This window comes from Lutra lutra, chromosome 3 (genome assembly GCF_902655055.1).
Source record: "Lutra lutra chromosome 3, mLutLut1.2, whole genome shotgun sequence".
Lineage (NCBI taxonomy): Eukaryota > Metazoa > Chordata > Mammalia > Carnivora > Mustelidae > Lutra > Lutra lutra.
The window spans coordinates 154,679,845-154,707,580 of record NC_062280.1 but is presented as its reverse complement, the minus strand read 5'-3'; the positions used below and the strand labels follow the sequence as shown (position 1 = coordinate 154,707,580).

The 27,736-nt window shown below is 38.2% G+C and overlaps 1 protein-coding gene across 6 annotated transcripts in view; it reads left to right on the top strand.

The window, feature by feature from the left end:
* Positions 1-27,736, top strand: part of DIAPH3 (diaphanous related formin 3) — a 510,449-nt gene that overhangs the window by 352,152 nt on the left and 130,561 nt on the right. For all 6 annotated transcript variants that reach the window (XM_047720091.1, XM_047720089.1, XM_047720090.1 and 3 more), the window contains 2 exons: positions 25,962-26,057; positions 26,547-26,606. In XM_047720091.1, the coding sequence (XP_047576047.1) occupies positions 25,962-26,057; positions 26,547-26,606 (156 nt within the window). The remainder of the gene's footprint in view (positions 1-25,961; positions 26,058-26,546; positions 26,607-27,736) is intronic.

Below are 27,736 nucleotides of genomic sequence, written 5' to 3'. Positions count from 1 at the left end.
GATGCCCCCCACCCCTTAAAGCCTGTTACTTATCGGCACCAGTCAAAAAGCTGGTAACAACCAATCAGACAAAATGGTAAAGGAAACTGGATTGCTTAGGTTTTGGGGCAGCTAAATGTACTCTGTGTCTCCCCCCTTTTTGCAGTCCAAAAATGCAAATTTGCCTCAAAAACCAGAAGTTTTTAAGTAACTTCAGTGTCCAAGCTCATTTAATGCCAGACCTGGCCTGAACTGAAAGGAGGCCCCATCGAAGCAGAAATAATAATGAGTTTAATTAGAAGATGCTGCCCTAGGTTATTCTGGATGTGGTGTTTTTTCACACTGTAGACACCTTTTTGACCTTCATACAATCTGCGGAACAGATTCTAAAACATCTCACTGTAGAGTTTGTGGATATGTACTTCTCAGTGACTGCTCTCTGACTCCGTTGAACTGCTTATACCATTCACTCTTTCCCTCAGGCACACTTGTTCCTACTTCTCTGTGCTTATTTCTAGTGTCCTCTTTGCCGTAAATACCTTTCCTCTAACGCTTAACTGAATCTAACAAAATAGTGTTTGTTTTAAATCCAGCGTTCTCTAAAATGTCTTCTCTGAATATTCTTCCTTGATGACAGTCTCTTTTTTGTAAACCATTATAGTCTTGCTACATAGCTTAATTTGGCTAAACTCATTTCATTTGCTTTAGTATTATGCTGTTAATCAATTGTACATTTTTCAAGAACTTGGCCTTCAGCATTCTTTATCTCATAGGTCCTAGCATGGGGTGTGCACGTAGTAAATAATAAAAATGTCAAAGAGTTGGTAAAAATATAACCGGTCAAATGACATCTCTTCTATTTTGTGTTCAGCTTAGCTTGATATCATTTATGTGTAAAGTTAAAATATAGATCAAACTACAGAACCTTGAGCCAAATTAGCCGGCACCTGTTTTTATAAATAAAGTTTTATTGGAAGATAGCCACACTCGTTCCTTCACATATTGTCTGTGACAGCCTTGGTGCCACAGGTGCAGAGTTGAGCAACTAGGACACAGACCATAGGTCCCACAAATTCTAAAATATTTGCTATCTTGTGCTTTACAGAAAAAGTTTACTAACTCCTGATATTGACTGATAATCTATAGAGACTATTCTCTGACTTTTATGCCAGAATGTAAAAAACAAAAAACAACCTATTCCATCACCTTTTCTCTCGTCTCCCTGGAACCAAAAGTATGAATTTGCAAAATTACCAGTGTGTGTTAGAAAATAAGGATCTTGGGACACCTGAGTAGCTAGGTCGATTTAAGCATCTGCCTTTGGCTCAGGTCATGATCCTGGAGTCCCTGGATTGAGCCCCACATTAGGCTCCCTGCTCAGCAAGGAGTCTGCCCCCCCCACCCCTCACCCCACTCGTGCTCATTCATACTCTCTCAAATAAATAAAATCTTAAAAAAAAAAAGGAAATTGAGTAATTGAGTATCTTGTAGTTAAAAAATAATGTTAATTGTTAGGGAAAACTAAATCTTTCAGCACAGTAAAAGAATCATGTGATTTTTAGATTCTGTTAATTTAAAATGAAAAGTTGTGCAGTTGAACTTTTGAAATGCTAGGAAGCATCTGGACTGCCAATTGTTCCAGTCACCAATCCAGCACAACTACTGTGCTCTTATCCTTTTATCCCAGCTTATAGTCCCCAGTATTGCTGTACTATTGTTTGTATATCTTTTGAGATGAAAATATCAATGTGTCAAAAGGTCATAGGGGAAGCCAGGTTTTTTATTTCTTTATTAATAGGCTGTCTCTTTTCTCTTCCTATTTTTGGTCATTTTGACATTAAATTCTTAAGGTTGAAAGAAATCCATTCAGTGGTGGTAAACTTGGTCATGAAGGTTGCTACGTCTAAAGTGATTATCTTGCCATTTTAAAAAAGGAACTCAGTAGTATTTTTGGCTTTTGATGATGGATAAATAAACTCTAGGGCAGATGGGGAAAATTAAGCAGAGAAATTGAATATTTATGTGTTACTTGAAAATGGTATAAATAAGCATTAGTGCTTAGATGAAATTAGACATTATTTTGTAATAGAATTTTAAAATATTGTTTCCTGGATAGCTTCCTTCCTCAGATATCCAGTGTTCTTCAAGAAAATTAGAAGCAGCATAATATTAACAGAGTTAACATTGAGGGCAGTCTTAACACAAGCTTGGATGCCCCAAGGCAAGAAGAATTTGACAGACTAGTGTAATAACAGAAAACAGATGACTGACTGTTTCTGAAATGAGCAATTCTTGGGAGACCATTGCCTGGGTAGAATGAACTATCTCTATAGAACTTCCACCGGTAATTATCATTAATGGTTAAAAGTGACAGTAATTTCAGTACAGCACAATCCTTTGAAGGCTGACTTTTAAACTTTTTGTTCTACCCATGCAATAACTCTTCTGAATTCGAATTTTTTTTTTTTTTTTTTTTTTTTTTTTTTTGTCAAATTAATGTTGAGTTAGAGTCTCCATCAGGAACTTTCAGGTGTTGTGTGAAGATTCAGGCCTTTAGAAGCTGGATAGTCTCTCTCCAAAGTCATCCTGACTTTGATGCTCTGACTTGCCTGTAGTTTTAATATGCTAAACATGTGACAGTTCCTCTTTTTCATGGCAAAGTAGCCCTCAAATGTCAAAGTCATGAAGGTTGGTGAACAAAAGGGACTATCTTAATTCAGAAGCCAAGAATTAAGAGAAAGGCTGTCTTTTTATTGTAATTCAGGTATATTTTAGAAGCATTGATTCTGCTAGTGCTGAATTGCAATTATGATCTCTTGTTTCCAGTGTCTTGATGCTAATTAGATCGTATTATGTGAATAGAAGGGGTCTTTTTGTTTTGTTTTGTTTTTGTTTTCCTTCGCCTTCATTTATTTTAATGTTTGTTATGGAACAATGTTGATCTTTCAAAAAAATGTAGTGCTTTTTGGTAGAGGCACTTGGTATTATTTCTTGAATGCATGGAGAGTTTTTATTAAATAAATATTAAGTTAGTCAATAAATAAATCTAAATATTTTAATAGATTATCCTACCATTTTGTTGTGCATCTATTGATTATACTACGATTTTAGCTTTGGTAGAGGAAAATAGCATTTGTGGTAATTAGAAATACCTTTCATTTTTGCAAAAAAACCCTATTGCTGCTCACTTTCCCCACAGACTGCAACCTTTTTAGGGACATTATCCATGGGATTCTAAAGGAGCTTGGCCTGAGGAAACATGGCATTTGGGTTACACTGTGTTCTGATTGATTCCTGCATTTTGACACTCTTAAGACACACAGCATTGAGATCTGCATGGTATCTGTTGAGACTGAATGTAAAATGTCTTAATGTTCTCTTTGGAGGCTTAATGGAGAGTTTAAAAACTGTTCCTTCCCTACTTGGAAAATTAAGAGAGCTCAAATGATACTGAGCTTTGTTCAGAACTGCTTTACTCATAGTGTGGGAAAGCTTGGGAAGGAGTACTGTTTTTCAAATCTTTCCACTCCCCCATGAGAAAAGTCCCATTTTATGTTTGGCACTGTCTTATTTCTAAAGCATCGCACTTGGGATATAATAGAAGCGGAATACTAACGGAGTTGCCATTCATCTACTATAAACAGGGAAAGGCAAGAAAGGAGAAATATCTCCAGCAGTGCTTAGCAATCTTAGAATATTAGGAACCCTTAGAGATATAAAAATTTCCATCCGAGTATTACGGCTTTGCTAGGGAGCCCTGCTCCCATTTGAGTGCAGTTACTATCGAAAACAGAAATAAAACATCTTAAGAATTTGGTGTGTCCCTCCTAGAAACTCATCAGCGGCCTCTATGGAATAAAGGTTTAGCTTAATTCATTAATTAGATGATATTTATCTTTTGTAAAATATGAGAAAAGAGGAAAGTGATTTAAACATTTACTATAGTTACTTTACGTGATATTTCAGTTAATGTTCTAATTTGGCGGTAAAAGATTTGCTTCTTTCAACAGGAAAATCAAACATAACATTATTTCTCAATAAATCTTACAAAAATAAAACTCTTGTATATAAAATTAGCCATATTTTTAAAAAAGAACCTTTTAAAGTGAGCTGTTTATCTTTCCATAGCAGGTATTTAATAAGCACTTTTAAAATATTTATGGAATTCACGTCTCTTGGGCGGGAATTCCTCACTTGTACAACTCACCTGTACATACTCTCTCTGAGATGACCACTTAGAGGTATATTTGGCTAAATCCTAGGACGAGATATGGCGTCTGTCCGGTTTGTTGTGTGTTCTTATAGTGTCGGTAACAAACAGGTATTTCATAGTCAGGAGTGCAAATTCAGGTGTGCAAAGATGTAAGTAATAAATGAAGTTTCATTTCTGACTCTGAAACACCCAGCTGCCTAATGGGAAACAACATAGTCATATCTCTCTGATTATGTGTTTCAGCTCAGTAATGCCAGCGTCGGATTCAGTTATTCTTGTCAGAAATCCCGTTCCGCGCTCTCTTCTCATTGTCCTTCTCTCTAAAACGGATGCCACGCTTGAAAGCCAGCCTGTGGGCACTTCTTATGGCATGCACTCTTCTTGATTGGGTTCTGTCTGGACCAAACCAGCCTCTTGACATAATTTCTTGTGTCTTCTTTCAGTAAGGGTGAGGTCTCTTCTGCTCTTGAGTGGGAATCCAGGAGATTTTGCTTCTCTTAGACACCTCCTCTGCTCCCACATAGTGGCAAGTCTAAGAGAGGTCTCCGAATTCTTCCCTTGGATTTATCCTTTCTCTCTGCTCACTTCTTTTTCTCCCCAGCCAGTGCCCCTAGAAGTCACTGTGCTCCTCCCATGGCACTCATCTGTGGGGGCTGGAACCTTTCGCTTAGGTGTGTCCCCTAACCACCTCTCAGGAGTGTGTGCTGCACAGTGCAGCCGTGGACCTGCCACTTTCCCAGTGCCACAGGCTGAATGCAAGATGCTTCCGCTCTTGGATTCCACTCCCTGTGACTCCATGTGAAATCCTACCCTGTGAGTCCCGATTCCTGTAATGAGGAATGGTGTTCAGGATTCCTACACTGTAGGAAACCTCCTCCCTTCTTAGTTTCTCCCAGCAGATGGGGGCATCTTTTCTATTTATGTACATCCAAGAATGTGATGTGCATTCTCTCCTCTGTGGATAGTTCCAATACTGTGAATAGACCTTTCTGCCTCCACTTTAGGGTAGAGCCAGGAGAGGTGGGTCAGCTTCTGAGCAGTAGTGCGGAGACTTCTATTGGTCCTTTGAAATGCAGAATCTTGAATTAGGATGATACCAAATGAACACAGTAAAATGAGCCAGGGCTTCCAAGTCTGGAAATCCACTGGGCTGTGTAAATTAAGACACAGAGGCATGAAAATTCATATTTGGACAGCAACAAATAATGTAGCAGACCTGAAATGCTCTCTCGGTAGGGCTGTAGGAAGGAGCAAGGCTAAATGGGAAATCAAATCGGGAGAGCATGCCCTGTGCATTGAGCAGAGCAGTGATGGGGTCTTCTTTTAGAGAGATGGCTCTGATAGTAAGAATGCATGTAGAAGGCTTAGAGGATGTGGCACGAGTAGAAAGAGTGAGACCAGTTAGGAGACCATTGTAATTTTGTAGGAGCTAAATGCCAATAACCTGAATTAGGAAGTACTGAGAAAGGGAAGACAGGGCAGATTGGAAAGGCAGTGTAAAGTGGTACCAATAGGGTTTTGTAGCTGACGAAGTGTGGCAACACGGAAAAGCTTTCGTGACAGTGTCAATGGTACCTGTCTGAGCTTTAGGACATGTTGATTTTATATCTCTAATTTAAAGCCCTTTTATCTGGGGCATAACTTCACCTGAAAGGGTCTGGGATAGAGTATGTGACCAAACTGCACGTAAATGTTAACTTCTTTCCTAGAAGAAGAAAACACTCTTCTTTGTTAACAGTTTGAGCGTCTTTTTTACCTATGCCAACCAAGAACATTTGAAAACAAATCATGTTACCTCGTGAAGGTAAACTGGGGGTGGGGCTTTCAGGGAGCAGCTGATGGAAGCTTGGGATGCGTGTCAGGTAAAACAGAACGTATTCCATTCTCCCCTCAGAGGAAAGAGGGGCAGTCCCACTCCTTTCAGCTGAAATCAGCTCAGGCCATCAGTTCCAAGACTCTGGGATTCTCAATATTGAAGTTTGCATTCACATTTATTTTTCAGTGTTGTGTGGTATTGTTTTAGTTCACATTTTGTGAATTTTTAAAAAGCATTGATCACACCTTACCTAGCATTCCAAAAGACATTCCCAAGGCTCCTATGTGATTTGTTCTTGTGATTTTACATTTCTGAAAACCAATGATAAAAATTAGCCTTGGAGTACCTCCTTTATTAACAGAACTGGTACTGTGATGGTTAAAAGAAATTCTTCCTATGAAAAGGTTTTTTTCAACAAATGTTTATTGAACACGTATCATGTTATGGGTACTTTCCAAGGGCCCTGAGGCTATAGCAGGGAACAAAACAAGCAAATATCCCTGTCCTGTGGGTCCTGATAGAGAAGACAGACAACATTTAAAATATATAGTGTTAGAAGTCAGTAAGTTCTGAGGAGGATAAGACAAAGCAGGGATGAGGGATAGGAAGTAAGCAAAGAAGTGACATTTTAGATAGGGCAGTTTTTTCCCTTGCCAAAGTTCTGGATCCTATGGACAGTGTTGTTATTCTCTTAGAACGCAAATGGGATCCTGTATAAGGCTGAGTGCTCCAGCCTAGGGGTTGGGTGACTAGTACTCCAGCCTCCAAGCCACTGGTAGCTAAGTAACAGTAAGCAGACCAGTTAGCTTCCCAGAATTTAAGTCTCCTTATCCATAAAAGATGGTTCCTTCTAGCCTGCAAATTCCATCTAGATTCTTCTATAAGTCAGTTTTTATTTTTATTTATTTTTTTTTAAGATTTTATTTATTTGTCAGAGAGAGAGGGAGAGAGAGCAAGCACAGGCAGACAGAATGGCAGGCAGAGGCAGAGGGAGAAGCAGGCTCCTGCTGAGCAAGGAGCCCGATGCGGGACTCGATCCCAGGATGCTGGAATCATGACCTGAGCCGAAGGCAGCTGCTTAACCAACTGAGCCACCCAGGCGTCCCTATAAGTCAGTTTTTAAATAAAAACATGCCTGAGCAGTCAAAATTTGTCTAGAGGCCCTCCACTCATTTTACAACACTATCCTCTGTTAAAATAAAGATAGGAAATTAAGAGTCTCTCTCACCATACAATAGGTTCTTGGTTGGTTTTGCTTTCCATCGAATTATAGGACAGGTTTTTTTGAAAGTTAATCTGTTTAGAATGTTTTCCCCCACACTTTTGATCAATAAAAGAGAGACATGGTCTTAGAAAAAGTTACTAATTGGGGGGAATTTAGGGAAATGCATACATATGCCAGTATGTATAAGGACAGATCTTTTCATAAATGAATTATCTCTTACGTCAGTTACTAGTTTGCTGTCCATGCTTTCCTAATTTTCTGAATGGAATGGTTCAGTATATATGTAGAACACAAATGAAAATGTTATATATTACAGAATTGGCTGACCTTTTTACAGACTGACAGCTTCCCATTTTCCATGACAAATACTCAATCAGCACTTAAGTCTATTAAGAGCAGAGCTCATTAACATGCAAAAACTAGCAGCCTGATCTAGTTATAATGCATCTTTAATGTGTGACTTATACAACATAGTGTAGCTCCTTAGTCTTGTAATAAAAGGTAGAGTGTCCTCCAGTGATCAACAGGGTTCCGAGATCAATTTAACTTGGGTAAAACCTTTGTCCGTAACAACTGTCATTAGGGATGACTAGCATTTTAACTAATTAGCCCACCATTTACAAGCCATAAGCTTCTCACAGATGGTAAATGCTTATAAACACCCACAGATGTGTGCACAGCTGACTCTCAGTTATCCGCAGGAATAAGGGACATAGATAATTTTGATTCACTTACAATACAAACCACTCATTTTAGCTAGTTCCAATCTCTTTTCTCTTTGGACTTTTTACGACAGCTGTTAATGAAATAGCAAATCAACTAATGTAATTTCAACTTCTCCTCCTATTGATGCACATACCCTATGGTGGAAACACTAATACGTACATGTGTGGCCACAAGATGGCTGTCAAGAAGATGAAAATAGGACCCACAAGCTTAGATAACTGTATTAAGCAGTGGAGAATTATTCCTATGTGCTCTTGGCTGTATGTCTAGTCACTATCTGACCTCCTTGGAACAGAGGAGAATAGATCCCTAAATTTGAGATAAACAAAAAAAACACACCATTTCCCTTGGCACTTTGTGTCCTGTGTTAACAATCACTTTTTTCCAGATAATTCTTTCTGTAATTTAATTTCAATTTTTCATTAAAATGTCAGCCTATCTACTGTCTCTTACTGAATGAAGATGTAGAGATATAAATATAAGCCAAATACCATGAAGTTATTTCTTTGCCTTATATCCTTCAGTCTAAAGAGTCTTGGGTCTTGCACTTCTTTTGTACATTCTTAATCTAAAAGTTTGATTTATTCTCCTCTGTGCACTGGGTGTTTTTCACTTGTCCAAGCAAATTTAAAGGCAATATTTGATAGTGCTCACCCAGAGACAAGAGCTGTGTAAAGATAACATAGTCTACGGAATGTATGGTGAAGGGCAACCATTTTATTTTCTGGTAACCTGCAGAATGTATACTGTCTTCACACTGAGGCATTCATAAGTTAATATAGCTGTTTTCCAGAGTTTCCTTACTGGAGAAATATTTCTTTCAACTTATTGGAAAGAAAAATTAATCATTCTGTAACTGCATATTGGGAATATTTCAAGGTGTTTAAAGAAGAAATTTTATAATACATTAAATGGTGGCCAAAATTAATGTCAAGAACTTGAATGGTGGAAGAATGTGGCACTGAAGAAAGAAATCTTGCACTATTGGAGCGCACCAGTAAGCATGTAACTTTTCAGAAAAGTGATACACTAGTTTTTACTGCTTTTCATTCAGCAGGATTTGTAAATACTAGTAGGTTATATAGGAATCATGTTGGATATTTCCCTGGAAAGAAAAGTAACTGGAAACTCAGTGCTTTGAGATATTGAGATCTTTTATACATATTGGCCTTTGACATTTTCCTCTGCTTGAATAGGTGATACCATTCACTGAGATAAGAAATACAGGTGGAAGTGGAATTTGGGGGAAAATGGTAATGAATTCCATTTTGTAGATATTACCTTTGAGATATCTATAGAACATTTGAGTTATCTTGTCTCAGGGATTCAGTTGGGGTGAGGGTAATTCAGTAGTTTGCCTGAGACTTTCCCAGTGTTAGCACTGCGAGCCCTTTGTTCCAAGAAACCCCTTAATCTGGCAAATGTGGATTGTTGGTCACGGGTGCTGGGACTCAGGAGTGGAACTTGTGCTATTGATAAAAACTTGGGAGTTCTTAATATACAAAGCTATGGGGTTTAATAAACTGCTGATGGAGAATGTGAGGAATGCTGTTATGTATGGGTGAAGGAAGAGGAGCCAAGAAAAGCTTGAGAAGGAGTCACCATGAAGGTTGTAGGGAACAAAAATTCTGACATCATGGAGGCTAGGGAAGAGAACATTTCAAAGGAGAAGAGTTAGTCTGCGATGTCAAATGTTACCAAGAGATCATGTAATAAAGAGAATGATAGTTGTCCCATTGATTTCAACTCAAAGGAGAGGGTTAGAAGGTTGATAAATGAATATGGGAAGTGAGACTGAGATGTAAGAAGGGTGGTATGGATTTGGGGGATCCTCCAAGGGGATTTGGAGTCAAGAGAGGACCAAGCAGGTGTTTGAAATTGTTTGAATGTAGTAGGGGGAATGAGATGGGGAGGGAGACTACGAAGGACACTTGATAGAACAAGGTCCTGAAGGATATAGGAACAGTGCAGAAAGTAAGATAACAGTGCAGTTAGAGCAAATTGTGTTGGAAAGCAACCTGTTCTGCTATTGTGATGGGTGGGAAGGAGAAAAGGCTGGGTCCAGGTATAGATACACTCATAGATTTGAGGTTAAAGAAGTTAATGGTATTTTCATCAAAGGGTTTCTTTTTTATATATGAAATAGAAGAAATCCTCTACTGAGGAAGGACAGTGGTTGGTTAAGAAGTGTGAAGAAAGTGTGGAAGCATTGCAACAACCCCTATCAGGGAGTGGGAGTGAGAGCCTCCTGGTGAAACAGGACGAGTGTTGGATAGCATTAAGAATTCAGTTGAGGTTGGCAACTGTGATTATGTACTGGTCCCGATCCTGCAATATTATTTTTCACCAGGATTACTCAGCAGCTGATATATAGTTTCAAGAAGATGGAATCTGGGGTCCATTTATGTTTTACCAGGAGTCTGAAAAAGGACCTCAACCTCAAGAAGTAAGATATTGGCAGTTGAGTCACGGTCAAAGCAATGAACAATAGAGTATTAGCAGACAAACAAGGAATGAAGACCATGGGGCCAGGGCTTTGGAGATTTCCAGGGACATGTGACAGAACTAGTGAGAGAGAGAGAGACTATAAGAAGGGCAGGAGTCAGAACAGTTTATATGATTTTAAGTTATTATTAATAAAATAGTTGTGGGTGGTGGCAAAGTTCAGTTACGGATGTAAGAATGGGTAATGGACCGTTAAAGAGAAAGGATTGGTCCCTGGAGATGAGGGAGTCAAAGAACTCATTTGCTATTAGATTAGTTATCCACATGGGGTTGAATTCATGCAGGATAATGGCAGGACTTGGCTGGAAAAGGAAGATTACACACATGACCACATCTATCTTGAATAGAGGGGAGACTAGTACACAATTAGGTGACATTGACCCAGAGGGATTGCAATGATATAACCAAATGACATGTTTCTCAAAGCACTCTTTTTACATCTGGGAAAAGAAGTGATACTCTGATATAGCAGTACAGATGAGGGAGAAAACTACTCCCCTCTCCCTTAACTACACTCCTACACGCACCTAATGTACGAGAGGATGAGGGATATCTGCTAGGAAGGGTCAGTGGAGATCATCTGTCCAGTTTTCGGTAGAGGTGAAAAGAATGTTCACTAAAGACATTGAGGCAGTAGAAAAGTTGCTTATGCTAATAAATATTGAGGAAACAAAGGCCAGGAAGAACTTAAATTTTGGCCAAGAATGATAGTGATAGTGGTTTAGCTGGCTTCAAGGTTTTAACCCAACTATTAACAGTTACCCAGTGAATGGGTTATAGGGAGGGACCATGAAGCCACAGGCAGACTAGACTGATTCTAGTATTTCCAGATACTCCTGGTCCTAAGAGAATTGGAAGATGTCTCTGGCCTTTCTCTGTGGGAAGGGAATCTTCTGTGATCTGCATCTCATTTATTGGCAGGTTCCAGAGAAAGGGAGCAGGTTTCTAGTGAGTTGGGGGAAACTTAATCTGTGCTTGTTGGTTGAGTTACCAGCTGCAAAAGCCACTGTCTGTACCTCGAGGCATATCCTGAAAACACCTCTAAGTACAACTCAGCAAAGCTAGGGGTCTGAGCACTTCTCAGTTAGCCGGCAACATCTCTATGTCAAGAAAAGTATATAATGGAAAGAATCAGAAAGATACTGGTTCAGACCGCCCCTCTGTTACTTACCCAGGGGAGGGCTTTGGGAACATTTACTTCATTTCTTGAGCTTCAGTTTCCCTGGCTTTAAAATGGTTGTGATAAGTTACTCTGCAGGGTAGGAGTGAGAATTAAATCAGAAAATTTAGGTAAAAAACTCCACGCAGGTGTTCATTCAAAGTGATGGTTCCTCATATATCTTAATTCATATTTAGATTTTTTTACTCATATTCTTTTCTAATAAAATTGTGCTCAAACATACCTAATATCAGGTTTTATTTGCGGGCTTCTGTATTCATTTTCTTAGTTTTTTTGTAGTTGAGAGGAAAATCTTCCATTGTTCACTTGAAAGAGTTTAGCACATTTTTGCCTCCAGTTTCTTTGCAATTGTTAATGAGTTCATGGAAAGTTCAGTTGTCTCCCACTTTCTTCTCTTTTCTGTGATATTTGCTTTCTCTGGAAGCATATGTCAATTCCTTTCCTCCCCACTTTCCTCTCATTCAGAGTTGCCTATTGTCTTTGCTGACTTCCTTTTTTGAAAAGCATGTTGATGTTACTCTGCTTAGAATTTTTACATTTCTTCAGTGTGTAATATTAATGTCACATTTTTGCATCTGATTGGGGAAGGAATGGGGAGGGAATACCATATTTCTGCAGAATAAATCTGTATTTCTCCTTCAGATGAACTGAAAAAAATAATACTTTGAGCCATAAATTTGTATTAGAAATGAACCTAGAACTCAAATCTAGTAAACGTACTTTGGGCAAAGTTGCTAGCAGTGAGGTGGCATTTAAGAACATTCCTGGCACCCGAAATGCTCATATACAAATTTCTGCTGTTTAGCATGTTATCCATAGAGTCTTTTAAAGTGCAATTAAAACCCATCTTCAGAAATCTAAGGGCAAATACGGGTATCAAAGAATAACCTCGACGTCATCACTGGGCAGCCACAGCTGTCCCTCTAATCCACTGTCTCTACAGGAAGCAGTCTCATAGCACTCGCTTTCTCTTTTGGGACATTTATCATACAGGTAGTCACAAATTTTATGTTGAAATTGCCCTTAGACCATAAGTCCCATGAGAACAAGGGGCGGGGCTGGTTTCAGTGGCTGCCACGTGTTCCTTAGTGTTTCTGTGTGGGATTGACTTGAAGTACAGATTTTATAGTTGCATATTTCCAACCACTTCTTGGACAAAGCAGTCTGACTATTCTGCCAGCACCTCAAAATCAATTCATCTAAAACTGAACTTACCACGTTCCACATAAAACCTGATTTTCATGTTCTCATTTTGGGTTAATGATACCACCAATTTCCCAGTCACCCAGGCTTGACACCTTCACACTATGCCAACTTTAATCATGGTGAAGTACAATTTTGATTATTTCACACCTTTCAAAACCATTCTATGGCAGTTCTTCAGCCTTGAATCCCAGCTCCCTGGGCCTCTCTTCCCGACCTTTTCTCCCCCTCTTCCTGTGTTCACCATATGTTGCTGTCAGCACTTGACTGTGGGGCCCCTCTGGACACCACTCAGCGTCCAGCTATGCTTGCCGAAAGTGGCCCCTCATGGCCTCATGTCCATTTATCCCAGCTTGTCCTGAAAGAAATTCCTGTGAAATTACTACTATCCCCTAGTTTATCTTCCTTCTTTTTTTTAATTCAGTGTATTGAATTAAACATTTTCATTTTCTGTATCTGAAATCATTCTATTCTTTGTACAAAACTTTGAGAAACAAAGCCATTGAAAAATACTTTTCAAAATTCCTCACTCGTGTAGTGAGAAAATATTAAGAAAATATGAAAATAATCTCGAAAATGTTAAAATGAGTCTAAAACACATCCTAACATATTTTCATCAGAAGTAAGCAATTGCCAGATGTAAACACTGCCAGGCTAATTTCTCAGAGTGAAGTGAAGCTCTTGGGGTATAGCAAGTGAAGCTTCTACTCAGAAGTAGTGATGTTAGGCCATGTAATTAACCTTTCGCTGTCTGGGTTACTGTGTGATTAAAGGGTCATGGAGGTTCGCTGGGTGTGAGTCACATCTTGTTAAATGCCATTGTCATTTTGCATCTACATATATATTTAAATAGATACATTATCTTTCCCTTGACAGTCTATGTTTTTCAACTGAAGGCATCTGTTCAGGATCCTCATCCCTACACAATACACGAGGATAACTTTGGCAACATTATTTTTTAAACCAGAGTCAACACTGGTTTTTAAATTTTGCCTTCTTTAGTAATTGCTAGAATAGGTCACCGTGAACAAACTAATCAGAGTTGGCACTTGAGTACTTACATGGGAGACATTTTAAAACACATTTAGCACTGGGAGAATGATTAAGTAATGGCTTTCTCAGCACTATGTGCTAGAGTAATAGGTAAGCAAGAAGTCTGAAAATATCCTCCGTTTTATACCTGATACCTGTGAGTAGTCATAGAAAGGTGTATATCCAGTATCCTTATTGGTCAAATAAGTGATTGACTTTTTTTCTCTTGGTATATTTTGGAGGTAGTCCATATGAACAATTTAAATATGCTTTGGGGTACCTGGGTGGTTCAAACAGTTAAGTGTCTGCCTTTGGCTCAGGTCGTGATCCCGGGGTCCTGGGATCGAGCCCCAAATTGGGCTCCCTGCTTGGGCTCCCTACTCAGTGGGGAGCCTGCTTCTCACACTCCCTTTCCCCCTGCTTATGCTCTCTCTCTCAAATAAATAAAATATTTAAAATAAATATATACCCTTCATTATTTTTTCATCTCTCAGTATTTTTTTTTTTTAAAGATTTTATTTATTCATTTGACAGAGAGAGATCACAAGTAGATGGAGAGGCAGGCAGAGAGAGAGAGGGAAGCAGGCTTCTTGCTGAGCAGAGAGCCCGATGTGGGACTCGATCCCAGGACCCTGAGATCATGACCTGAGCCGAAGGCAGCGGCTTAACCCACTGAGCCACCCAGGCGCCCTCTCAGTATATTTTAACTTATGAATATCATACTTTATCTAGTCTGTCTCTTGCTGATGGGCATTTAGGTTGTTTCCAATCTCCTAATACTATAAACAATGTTATAATGAGCATCCTTGTACATATTAATATCTTGCACATGTGAGTTATAAGTAGGATAATTTTCTTAGAAAAAAATTATTTCGGGGCGCCTGGGTGGCTCAGCGGGTTAAAGCCTCTGCCTTCGGCTCAGGTCATGATCCCAGGGTCCTGGGATCGAGCCCCACATTGGGCTCTCTGATCAGCAGGGAGCCTGCTTCCCTTCCTCTCTCTGCCTGCCTCTCTGCCTGCCTGTGATCTCTGTCTGCCTGTGATCTCTGTCTGTCGAATGAATAAATAAAATCTTTAAAAAAAAAAATTATTTCAAGTGGTATGTGCAATTTTTTTTCTGATAGATTGCTAAATTGCATTTAAAGAGGTTGTATTAGCTTATATTTAGACCAACGTGTGGAGTGACCTATTTTCCAGCCTATACCAATTATCCTCATTTTTTATTGCCATGCTGATAAGTGAGAGATGATCTCTCACTGATGTATTTAGAATTGCCTTAATTATGAATGAGTTTGAATATGATATCCTCTGTATAAAAGCCTTGCTTATTTATTTTAATGGTGGGTTTCCTGAACATACCATTTGCCTGCTTTTTTGGTTTTTTTTTAATTGATTTTTTTTTCTGAGTCATAATTTCTTTATCTCAAGAAAACCCGTCTTAAGGAATACCTGTGTTCTAAATTTTTTTCTAGTTTCTCCTTTTGTTGTTTGTGTAAACTTTGTTCTTAATATTTTTTCAGTTTGCAGACATTTAGTGTAGTAAAATCTGTATGACATTTGGGTATTTAGATGTTTCACAAGATCTTCCCATTCCAGAAGTAATGAAAAATATACTTTTACATGCTGTCTGCTGTACTTTCGCAATTTAATTTTTTTAATGTTGAAATGTTTTATCAACTTGGAATTTATGTTGAAGTAAGTAGCAGAGTGGGAGCCAGATAAAACATTGTCACCATAGTGGTTATTGAACATTTTCTTATTCTCTACTGATTTGAAATGCCACATTTATCATAAATCATGAATTAAATTTTTGTATGTATTGGATATGAATTCCCAAGGGCACTAATTGCTACACATTATCTTACAAGCTTATTTGACCACAGAACCACCCTCCCTTCCACAACAACACAAACACACACACACACACAGAGTTCCTCATAGGACTAGCATTCTATGGTACACACTTTGGGAAACTCTTTCTTATTGAAAATTTTAATATAGGATGTCTATTTAATAACAGCCCACCTAAGTTTTTGCTGTATTATTTTGTAATAATGGTGAATGAAATCTCATTCATTGATTTTATGGTCACTTGTAAATCGTGTGCCCTTTTTATTTGAAAGGAGAATTAAGTGAGCACACACTTAACTTATTTTCCTGTAATTTTGCCATTTGTTTACGTTAGCTTTAAAAACAAAAGAGCTCTAATAAAAGATTTCAGAAGAAGATAGATTGGGTATCTTCATGAGTTGAACTAAATGACTATGATACTGAAATCATTTTCTTACATCAGAATCTAAATTATAAGAATTGGGAAGTTAAAAATTAATAACAATGCAATATGATTTGTTACAGTATATTTATATTGGCTTTTTTGCCTGGTTGTTTATGTAATTAAAATAGAATCATACTTTATGCATGACATCCAATATGGGCTTTTTTTTTTTTTTTTGGAGACTGAAGAGTTTGTATGAGAAAAATAGTTATTTTACAAATACATTTTTAACTTTACTGTACCTTATTTATGACATGAAATTATTTAGATTCTGATTTGCATACAATGTAGTAAATAGTATAATAATCATGGTTTATACATTCAAATGTACCTGTGAAATATGTTTTACACAAGCTTTGAAAATACAGCCTATATTTTATCCACAGCAACTATACAAATGGCCCCATAGTCTATGCTCAGAGTTATAAGGTGACCGTCACAGGTCCAAGCATATTCAAGATAGCAAGAAGTAAGTAGTAGCATGTGATTGCAGACAGAGTTATGTCACAGCTCCAGAAGATGAATTTCAAGATTATAAGCAGAACTAGAGAGGTTATCAACTGTTCTATTTAAAAAAAAAAAAAGAAAGAAAGGAAGAAAACAATAAAAACTTGTTCCTTTGTGAGAGATTCTATTTTTTTCCTTTTAACTTACAACAGGAAATATGTTGAGTTCCATTTGTACAAATAATGAATAGTAGAGAAAAATAGGTTACAATATTGTGGTTTTTTGCAAATGAAATTCTACTTATGGTTGAGCCACTTACAGTATAAAAGAAAACTGTTCTAATTATCATTTTATCAGTTAAATCCCAATGAAAATTGGCTTTCCAACTCCCTTGCCTCAAATTTTCAGTTTCACATCTAGATTAAGACAAGTTCAAAGACTTTAAGCTATTCCTGTCTTTTTGCTGTCTGGTTTAAGTCGTATTTTGAGCTTTGTTCTAGGTTAAAGACTGAACTGGGTTACCAAGTAAAGCAGATACAATCTGGTTCCCAGAAGGTCTATAACCAGCAGCATAGAAAAATAATTCATGTAATTTTGTAAGGGCAACTGTCACTGTTTCTTTTAGAAAAAGTTGGGTTAAACTGAGCCTATGAAATTTGTGCATCAGCTGCACACTTCCGTCACTTCTTGGGAGAAACTGAGCTTTTCTTCTCTAGCCCCACTCCCAGTGTGGTATGAGTTAATGAAGATACATAGCAAAAAGGGGAGCTCTCAAAGTGCATGCACAGTAAACATGATGGAAAGCAGAGACTGAAAACACTCACTTCTCCCTGAAATCCCCTTTACATGTTAGTTTGCCTTGTGGCTCACCCTCAGCGCTCTTGTCACTCCCCGCACATATCTTCCTAAGTGAGCTCACGCTCTGCTCTATCAACGACCACAACAGAAATCAACTGAGACGAAGCTCTTGCTATGTGCCAAGCTCCCTGCTGAGCACTGCACACCATGCACGTCTTTTAATCTTCCAGTAACCTCGTGAGGGCAGGTTCTATTCTTATTTCCACATTAAATTTGAGGGGAAAGAAAATTAAGGTTAGTAAAGTTCAATAAATTGTCCAGAGTCACACTAGTGGCTAATTGGAAAGCACGTATTTCAGTCCAAGTCGTTTGAATTCAAAACGTGGGTTCTCTACCTTTTTGCTATGCTTACATTCTTTCTGTAGCTTCAGGTACAACCGCTATGCTTCTAAGTTAAACCTGTTAGTGGAACCACTTCGCTTCCCTCTTGCGTTAAACCTGGGAAACCATCAGCCTCTGAACACCTTTTATCACCTGCAGTTGGATGTGTCCTGAACATCTCAACGCATCCAAATATGGATTCCTTTCTAGGCTCAGCCCCCTTCCGCCACCAAACAAGAACGATCCAGTACTTGGTGAAGGATATCGGTACATACCTAGTTAGCCACACTGGGTACCTGGAAATTTGCCTCAGGTTTATTTTTTAATACTCCCATCCGTGCCCACCAAGATTTTTCTGTTCATTTTCTTTCACATTTGCACCACCTTCCATTTCTTACTTGGGCCCTGCGATCACATTTTGCCAGGATTTAAATCCTCAGACCTGCCCTCTAACCTTATTTTCCTTGCCCTTCATCTTGTCTCTCCCCAGAATTTTCTTTCTAAAACAGGAATTTGACCATGTTATGTCCTAGATTGAAATAATTTGATGGCCCAAATTCCTGTGCCTTACTCAGTGCTTGGGGCCATTGGCCCCTCCCTGTGCCCTCGGCTCCTCTCAGCTCTGCCCCACAGGCACTCTGCTCTCCACTCCCATACACACCTGGGTCTCCCAAGCATTTCTTCACCCTCCACCTGTTCTGTGAGCTTGAGCAGGGCCTTCCTTCTTTAGGCATCTGTGACAGACAGAAAGCTCTTTTTTAAGTCTTAGGTATCCAGGAGGCCTTCTGGGACTGCTGCCCCTTCTCCCTGCCCCATACCAGCTATCCTTCCTGGTCTGGAGAGCTCCGTCACACAGCTCACCATGTTGTGTTGTATCATTTGTTACCTCTCCTCTTCCCCTTATCAGAGGAAAGCACAAGTAGGTCAAATATCAACTTCTTTCATCTCTACTTACCTGGTCATCTTTTTCTGTCATGAGATCTTTCATTGTCCTTATCTTATCAGCATAATGACTGCAAATTCCTAAATGAAATATGTTTAGCTCCTAGCGTGATAAAATATATTTTTCCTCTTTCCTCTCAACTTCCTTCCATTTCTTCCTACTTCCCAGAGGCAGCCAATTTTAATTCTTGGGATTTTTTTTTCTGGTATTTATTTACCTCTTCTCTATATGTTGATAATATGCTTAGACTACTGTTAATTTATTTTATGCATTAACATGTTCCCGAGAAGTGAAGATTTTGTTCTCTTTTGCTTTCTCCCCACCTCGTACTCCCCTTGTATACCCCTTCTCCTCCACCCCTGCTGTCCTCACATTACTATTATCACAAATGATAGTCCAAAAAAATAGTGTTTATAATATCACAACTGTGGAAATATTCCTTACCCCTTCAGTTAGTGTTCCATGATTATTTCCTGTTGGACAACAATGTCATTTCTAGGTTTATATGAACAATTTCTTTAATTTGCTCAGTATTTGTGTACACCTGTTCCAATTTTATCTGGACTCTCAGGTCTGTGAAATTAACAGCAGTCATTTGTGCAAATGACTCAATACAGCAGGTTTGCTTTTAGTTCCTTGGCCATGGTTCCCTCCTACAATCCAGCTTTCTCCCATGTGTTCTGAACTGGCTGTTCTGGGTCTGGGACACAAGTGTCATCCTGAGAAATATTTTTGCCACTTTGCTGTTTTGTCCCTTCACCTCTCCTGGATCCCATATTTGTTTCTTTTTCTTACCTTCTTATCTTTTTTGCCCAAGCACATCTTCCAGTAGCTTTCTAAGGATGAGTGCTCATAAACTTACATGTTCATTTTCTGTCCTCTTAGAGGCAGTGTAACGATTTCCTCATTGGAAATAATTTCTCTTCAGAATTTGAAATCCATATCTTGTTTTCTTGGGCTCAGTGTTGCTTTTGAGAAATCCATTTCCATTCTGATTCTCTACTTTGTGGTGCAACCTATTTGGTTTGTTTTTAATGTTCTCGACTCGAGCCTTTTATGATCTTCTCTGTATCTGTAATTATCTGTACTTTCCGTGTTGTACCTTGGCTTGGGAAAAGTAGAACAGAGGAAAGAATATACCTTTTCGTGTCACTGCCTTACCTTTTTTCTGCTCCTGGTTCTCAAGATGGCCTCTCCTGATTCAGTCATATGCACTTCCAGAGGACCATATAAGGCAAGAATAAAGCCAACCTTTGTATTCCCGGGATCTTTCCCAGGGTCTGGCCCACAGTGCTGAATGAGTATCTTTTGTAATATAGAAATGACTTCTTAAAATATCATCACAATTTTTGTCTGAATTTGAGGCCAGAATTTCCAGCTTACTTTCAGAAGTTACCAGGAGGTCCCTGCTAGCACCTTGCACTCACGTGTCCAACAAAAAGCTCATTATTTTCAACATTTGTTACCCATCAAACTGAATATTATTTTAAAACATTTTCATATTTTCAGTCATAGGCCCCTGAGACCTCAGACTTGTCTAACTCCTCAGTAGGCCACCCTCTGCTTGTCTGCATGTCCCATTGATTCTGCTTTAGGGATATCTCCTCCTCAGCTCTCTCTCCTCCATTTCCCTTGACACTGTACGATTTTTGTAAATACCATTTACTAATTAAACAAGGTGATGTATTATTCTGATATAGCAAAGCTTTGACTATTATAGTTTGTCTATTGATTTAAAAGAGTTCATAGCAAGAGAGAGGCTATAAATATTTTTTTTCCGAGACCCAGAATGGATTTTATTTTCTTTCTACTCTTTTTTTTTTAATTTTTTATTTTTTTCAGCATAACAATATTCATTATTTTTGCACCACATAACAAATAGCATGGAGGACAAGGGGAGATGGAGAGAAGGGAGTTGAGGGAAATTGGAAGAGGAGGTGCACCATGAGAGACTATGGACTCTGAAAAACGATCTGAGAATTTTGAAGGGGTGGGGGGTGGGAGGTTGGAGGCACCAGGTGGTGGGTATTGTAGAGGGCACGGATTGCATGGAGCACTGGGGAGGCTATAAATATTTTTGACATGAACTGATTTGTAGTTGGAGATGTTGAATTCCAGTCTACAATTTAAAAATACCTAATTTTTATTTCTCTTTGTAGAGGAATAATGTATTAAAGTGATGTAAATTTGAATTATTAAATTTGTATTAGAATCATGTAAATATAAATCATTTCAATGCTTGACTCTAGCTCACTTTTGTTTTTATTCATATCTTTTGCTTTTGTACCTGCTATTCCTTCTGCCAGGGATGCTATTCTCTCCCTCGTCTTTGCCATGACTAAATACTGCTTATTTGTCAGGTCATAATTCACTAGGAAACCTTGTTTCTCCAGTACTTCGTAGGATCCCTCCCATACCTTTCACACTGTTCTGCTTCTTGAGATCGGAAAACATGTCTTATTAATCCCTGGGCCCTAGGGAATTTTAGTGCCTAATATTGTCCTGGCATGTAGTAGGCCCTCCATAATCATATGATGAATTATTATAATCTAAATGTAGTTTTAATATTTGGAATAACGCCTCCACTTTATGTCTTTATCTTACACATTGGATTATTTAGAGACTATTTAGAGGGCCTATTTCTGATAGGCACTTCTGATCAGTTTCCCTTAGAAATGACGATAATCAAAGACATAATAAAATACACTTAAAGTCAGTTAAAATCAGTTAATTTATATTGTATCTAAAACAACACTTGAAGCCTAATCAAATATTTCACAAATTTCCTGTAGTCTGCTATGGAGTTCGTTTATGAATTTATTTCCCTATATTTTTGTATCACTTGGCAATTTTCCAAGTGCTCTCATTTCTATTTTCTCATTGGATCCCCTCATAAACCCTAGACAGATATTCTTTCTATTAGACTTCTCAGAAGCGATTATGTAACGAGTCCCGAGTCACATAGGTAGTTGGTCAAGAACTCAGACTAGCACGCATGTCTTCTTACTTCCATAATTTATTCTTCCCATTGGGAATGATATATTCTTCCCATTGGGAATAATATGTTCTTCATTGGGAATGAAGGCCCTGAAAAGCCATCAGCTCTGGGGAATAAGAACACAGAGGTTCCCGCTGGACAGGGAAGGATGGGAGAGAAAAGGTGTGTGAAGAAAGTTGCCTTCAGCTGAAGAACAGGTTGTGAAATTGAAAGATAAGATTTGAAACACAATTGGGATCAAGTGTAGGGGCAAGTGAAAGAGTTGGAACTTTATATTGTGGGAGGTGAGAGATAGTGAAAATTCATGACTGGGAGACTGAAGATCGTGCCTCTGCTTTTGAGCTGACCTGTGCTGTATGGAGTGAATTCGAATTTGGGATTAACTGGACGCAGTGTGACTCCTGGCAACTCAGTGAGATTTCAGGTGAAAAGTAATTCAATTCTGGATAGTGAGCTTAAAGTTCAGTCAGAAAAGGAAAAAATCGATCAATTCTTGAGATATTGGAGCATGTGCATGAACAAGGTTTGACACCTGAATGGTTGTGTGAGACAAGGGAAGAGGAAAAAATGGCGCTGCACTGTTTACAGTGATGGTGGGAATGTGCTCCCACCACTTCCCAGCCCCTCTTCCCACCTGTGACCTATATTTTCCTGCATGATTACTCCTACCCATTGACCATATTGGTGCCTCACTTGTTATTTAGTCAACATTTATTAATGAACACTTTCTGTGTAATATTGGCATTTTGCTAGGTATTAAGGATAAATAAAAGCCGTAATCTCTGTCCTCAGTGAACTCAGTCTGGTGGCAGAAACTGTCAAGTAAATTATATTGTAAAGGATTTATTGCTGCGGCTACCGCATGCCATTAAGACATAGAGGGGCCCCTGGTTCAGGTCACATACGTCAGGCAAGGATTCTCATTTCTGTCTTAGAGGAGGAATTAGCTTGGCAAAGAAAAGGGAAGGATGTTCTGTGTAAACAAGGCAGCATGTTCAAGAGCATGAAATGGAGAACATGAGACAGGGACAAGTTGTTTAGTGAGCCTAAGTGTGTCAGCAACTATTTCCTGAGAACAATGGAATTAACCTACCTAATGGTAAGATAATTATCATATTCAGGTAACTTAATATTTGCATACAATTATGTAATATCCAGTCCATTTTAAAATTTGCCCAATTTTCCCAATAATATCATTTATATGATACAGTGCAAGAGCTAATCAAAGATTGTGCATTACATTTGGTTGTCCTATCTCTTGAATTTCCCTCAATCTCCCTAACCTCTTCTTTTTTTCCTTCCTTACTTGTTTTTCATAACTGATAGTCTTTCAGAACCCACATCAGTCACTTTACAGAATGTTCCTCACTGTGGGTTTCCTTTTTGGGGGGGAGGGGTTTAAGATTTTATTGATTTATTAGAGAGAGAGATCATGAGCAGGGGGGAGGGGAAGAGGGAGAAAGCCCAAGGTGGGATTTGATACCAGGACACTGGGATCATGATCTGAGCTGAAGGCAGATGCGTAACTGACTGAGCCACCCAGTCACCCCTCACTTTGGATTTTATTATAGTTTTCTCACATTTAGATTTAGGATAAATATTTTTGTGCCAAGTACTACACAGGTTGAGTCCGTCTCAGGGCACCCTTTCAGAAGGCATTATTGTCAGTGTCTACCATTACTGTCACACTTGATGTCAGATTTGATTATTTAGGTAAGGTGACATCTGCCAGATTTCTCCAAATCCTGTTCCCTGACAGCCTTATACCCAATAGATTCTGTACCTGTTAATGATTTCTGCCTCAATCAGCTCTTAGTATGTGAATTATAATGTAGTAAATTTTATGTTTCCCCCATATCTTTGACACCTGTTGGTTGACATTCTTCTGTAAAGAAATTTCCCTTACTCCATATTTATTTTTAATTTTTTAGTATCAGTATGGATGCATAAGTGTTCTTCCCCCGAATGTATAATAATCCATCCCTATTATTACTCATTTAGTGCTCAAATCACCCTAAATTTGGCCAACACTGTCCTTCAGTCTGGCCCCCTCTGTCCTTTTGACACATCCCTGCTTGTCAGTGAGCACTTTCTAATTTTCTGGTACATCAATACATTCCTGGCTTTTTTCCCACTTTCTTGGTCTCTGCCCCATAATCAACTATTTCTCTAAGTATTCTGGTTTGCATTAGTAATGGTATTTAGAAACCAGGATCTGGAGACCAGGCGTGTTCATTGCTGCCACAGAGTCATTACTTCTGGGTTATTTTGGAAAGCTAGAAAAAGTGTTTTTTGGTTTGTTTGTTTTTGTTTTTGTTTTAAACCTTGAGCCTGTATGATACTTTTAAATGCGATCCAACACTTCATGGTTCTTGCTCTCCTCCTATTCCATATTAGTATTTCCTTTCCTACAGTGAGTTTAGCCATCTGCTCAGTCTTGTAATACACACATAATAGGTTCAGAATCACTATGTCAATACCATTACCAATAGTAAACTTGCTAAGGGAAGTCTACATTTTCTTTGTAGTCCTTTGATTTTAGTTTTGGGTTTGTGTTTATTTTTTTCCCCCCTTAAAGTGTATGTCATTAATCTCATGCTTGCTTTCTTAAAGCTTTAGATTTTATTTATTTATTTATTTATTTATTTATTTATTTATTTGACAGGCAGAGATTACAAGTAGGCAGAGAGGCAGTCAGAGAGAGGAGGAAGCAGGCTCCCTGCTGAGCAGAGAGCCTGATGCGGGGCTCGATCCCAGGACCCTGGGATCATGACCTGAGCTGAAGGCAGAGGCTTTAACCCACTGAGCCACCCAGGCGCCCTAAGCTTTAGATTTTTAAAATGTTGTCTTTTACTAATGAAATATATCCCTTCAATTTTGAATATCTGGCATAACTTGCAGTTCTTTTTTTTTTTTTAAGTTAAGTTTGAGTGTAAATTTTCAAAGATATCTAGTTACTAATTAAGGTGTCTGAAATTTTTAATGTATTTTAATTAAAATAGCCATCAAGCCACTTTAGAATTAAATTTATCTGTAAATTAACCTTCAGATATTCTACCTGTCACCCAGCTTTTTTTTAAATTACACCCACAAAGTTTAGTACTTTGTGGGTGTAATTATTTCTAAAAATATGAGATAGAACCAGATGGAAAGAGGCCAATATATATTTATATTTATATATCTGTTTATAAACTGTAAATGAATTTGTTATCTGTACTCTCCTGCATTTATTTGTCATCTGTTTCCAATCAAGGGATTACATTGCAGTAAAAAGCAATAAGAAATCCAGAGGAAATTAGTTTTCTATTACATAAGATGTAACTATACCAGCCATACAATTGCATAGAGAATCCTACAAATAACCTCTTCCTGAGGGACGAAAAAAGTGTATTTCCTTGAATTTGGGCTTGGATCAGTAGTTTCTTTGAAGCTTCCCCCTGCCACTTCCTTTGAATAATATTTAGCACTGACCACTATAGATAACTACGGATATTACAAAATAATCTGTTCTTTGGAGAGAGGATTGGCTCTATAACTACGGCCTCCATTAAATAGATACAGAATATCAATTTAAACTAATCATAATTGGGTGACAAATACTTAGGTATTTGAGAGCCTCTTTTGGTTTATTTTTCATTACAGAAGACAAACTTTTCATACACTCTATCAGAGTTTGTAGTCATTGTTCTGTGTTGCCTAAAGTCAAAGGACAATTATCTTCTGATATAAAAAATCAGTTGTTGTTCACAATTGTTACATGTTCACAGTAGTTAACCTGGAAATATAATTTCGTTCAAAAAGTTTAGGCAGCAGTCTTGGTAACAGCAACAAAACATTCTCACACACCTGGTCGATTTTAGAATAGAAGCTGATGCTTTGAAAATAATCCATTTCTACAAGGGAAATGTGATTTGTGATAACCTGGGACACAGATATGCCTAGAACCGCATTCTATTTAGTTATTGGGCCGCCAGACTATAAAAGCAGTCCTGTGTGTGAATCAGTGGAACCTGGTCCTCTTTAGTGGATGGCAACACAGGCACTAATGAGCCCGATTTCATTAAAAGATACTTGATTTATGAGAGAGTTGAAGTCCTTTCTTATTTTGAAATTGCTGGTTTCGCCCTGGCATCTGATCTTTCTTCCCCCTAACCATCACCATCACCAGTTTCTGTGTGTGCTCTGACATTGCTATGGTAACCCTGAGGGCTGACGGAATTCCCTGCATCTCTTTTCACAGAGGGTGATGAGACAGGAGTGATGGATAGTCTGCTGGAGGCTTTGCAGTCGGGGGCTGCCTTCCGCGACCGAAGAAAAAGGACGCCAAAGCCAAAAGGTGAACATTATACTTGTTTCATGTTACTTTCTAGGGAACTATCATAAAGAACCACTGTTTTTTGTTTTTTTTTTTTCCTTTTAATTCTTTTCAAGTCATGTGTCAAGAATGTAGTGCTCTGGGCAACAACTCTTCAGAAGTTTCATGAGTTTGCTTAATCCTTCCCTTGCAATGACAAATGTCAGAGAAGCATTCCAGTTGGGCGATGGCAGTAGCACATTAACAGACCAAAGCACTGAACCTAGAAAATCCTGATTCATGTGACATGTCTCATCTAAAGAACCATATGCACCTTATCCCTGTGGAATTTACAATAGCATAATTAAATGGGAAGTAAAAGTCATAACGTCATTGCTTCAAGTATTTCAGGGTATTGAAGCATTGCTTTGGGTCCAGACATATTTAACCTTTGAAAACTGTCTAATACTGTTAACATTTCTTGAGATGAACAGACGTCTGTATTAATTTTCTCTCTCTCTCTCTTAACAGATATTCGGCAAAGTCTCAGTCCCATGTCTCAGAGGCCTGTTCTGAAAGTTTGTAACCATGGTAATAAACCATATTCATAAATTGCACATTCTTCTTATCTACTTTTATCCTGTTGATCTATTATTTTAATAGGCTGCTGTGAAGGTTCTCAAGTTTAAATATAACTATAGGAGTAGAAATGTGCGGATGTGCCTATTGCCCTGAGATTGTATATTCATAATATTCCATGCTTACGATATGGCCTGGAGGTAGTATCTAAAGTTCTTCTTTCAGGTCTCAGATGAATTTTCCAATTTTTTATTATTCGAAATTATCTCAGACATTTTTGATCAGTGTTGCCCAGGGTGTCCTTTCAGAAACAGTTTGCTCTCAAAGTAATATTTTACATAGTGGATTTCCCCTACATCAAGATACAATTTGAAATATTAAATCTTAAACTCTTTTACTCTACCATATTTGCCAGTATATTTTGAAATACTGTGACCAGCATTTTGGCAAAATAATTAATACAGGTGAGTTTCATGTGCTCTTTTTGTGGAAGAATGTACTAGAATCACGAAAAAGGTGAGTAACTGAGTTTCTGATGTTTATCTGAGATTGACTGCTTTCAAAAGTCCCTAAGCAGCACCTGCACACCCACCTGAATAGAGCCCTCCTCTCTTCAAGGTGCCAATTCCTGCTGACCGAGTTTTATTTACATTGGTTTCCTTTCTCTCACTGTTATGTGTTATGGGGTTCTGCTTACCTTCCAAGGTCATAAGCAAATTTATCAATTACGTTGTCATTTATTCAGAGTGAGATTGTCATCAAAACTTGCCAGATTTATAAATGGAAAAATACTTGACAGATTTTCCTTCTAGGGTTGTTATAGATACGGAGGAGTTAAGTTCTGGAAGTGTTAATGTGTGGCTAAGTACAGACATTTGTGTCAAATTTCTAGGGTAGCCTAGAAAAAACTATGAAGTGAATAAGAAAAAAAGTAAATGTGGGTAATTAATCTTAATAGATGGGTAGATGTTTATTGCTCAAGATGAAATGTTTAAATAGGTCTTTCTAGTCTTTTCAATAGTATGTTTTTGTTGTTTGGCCTTTCCCTACTCTAACAGCAGAAAATAGGAACTGTAGTATGTTACAGATACTCATTGTGGATAATTAAGTACTTCCTAACGTTGGGTTTATGATTTGGAGTC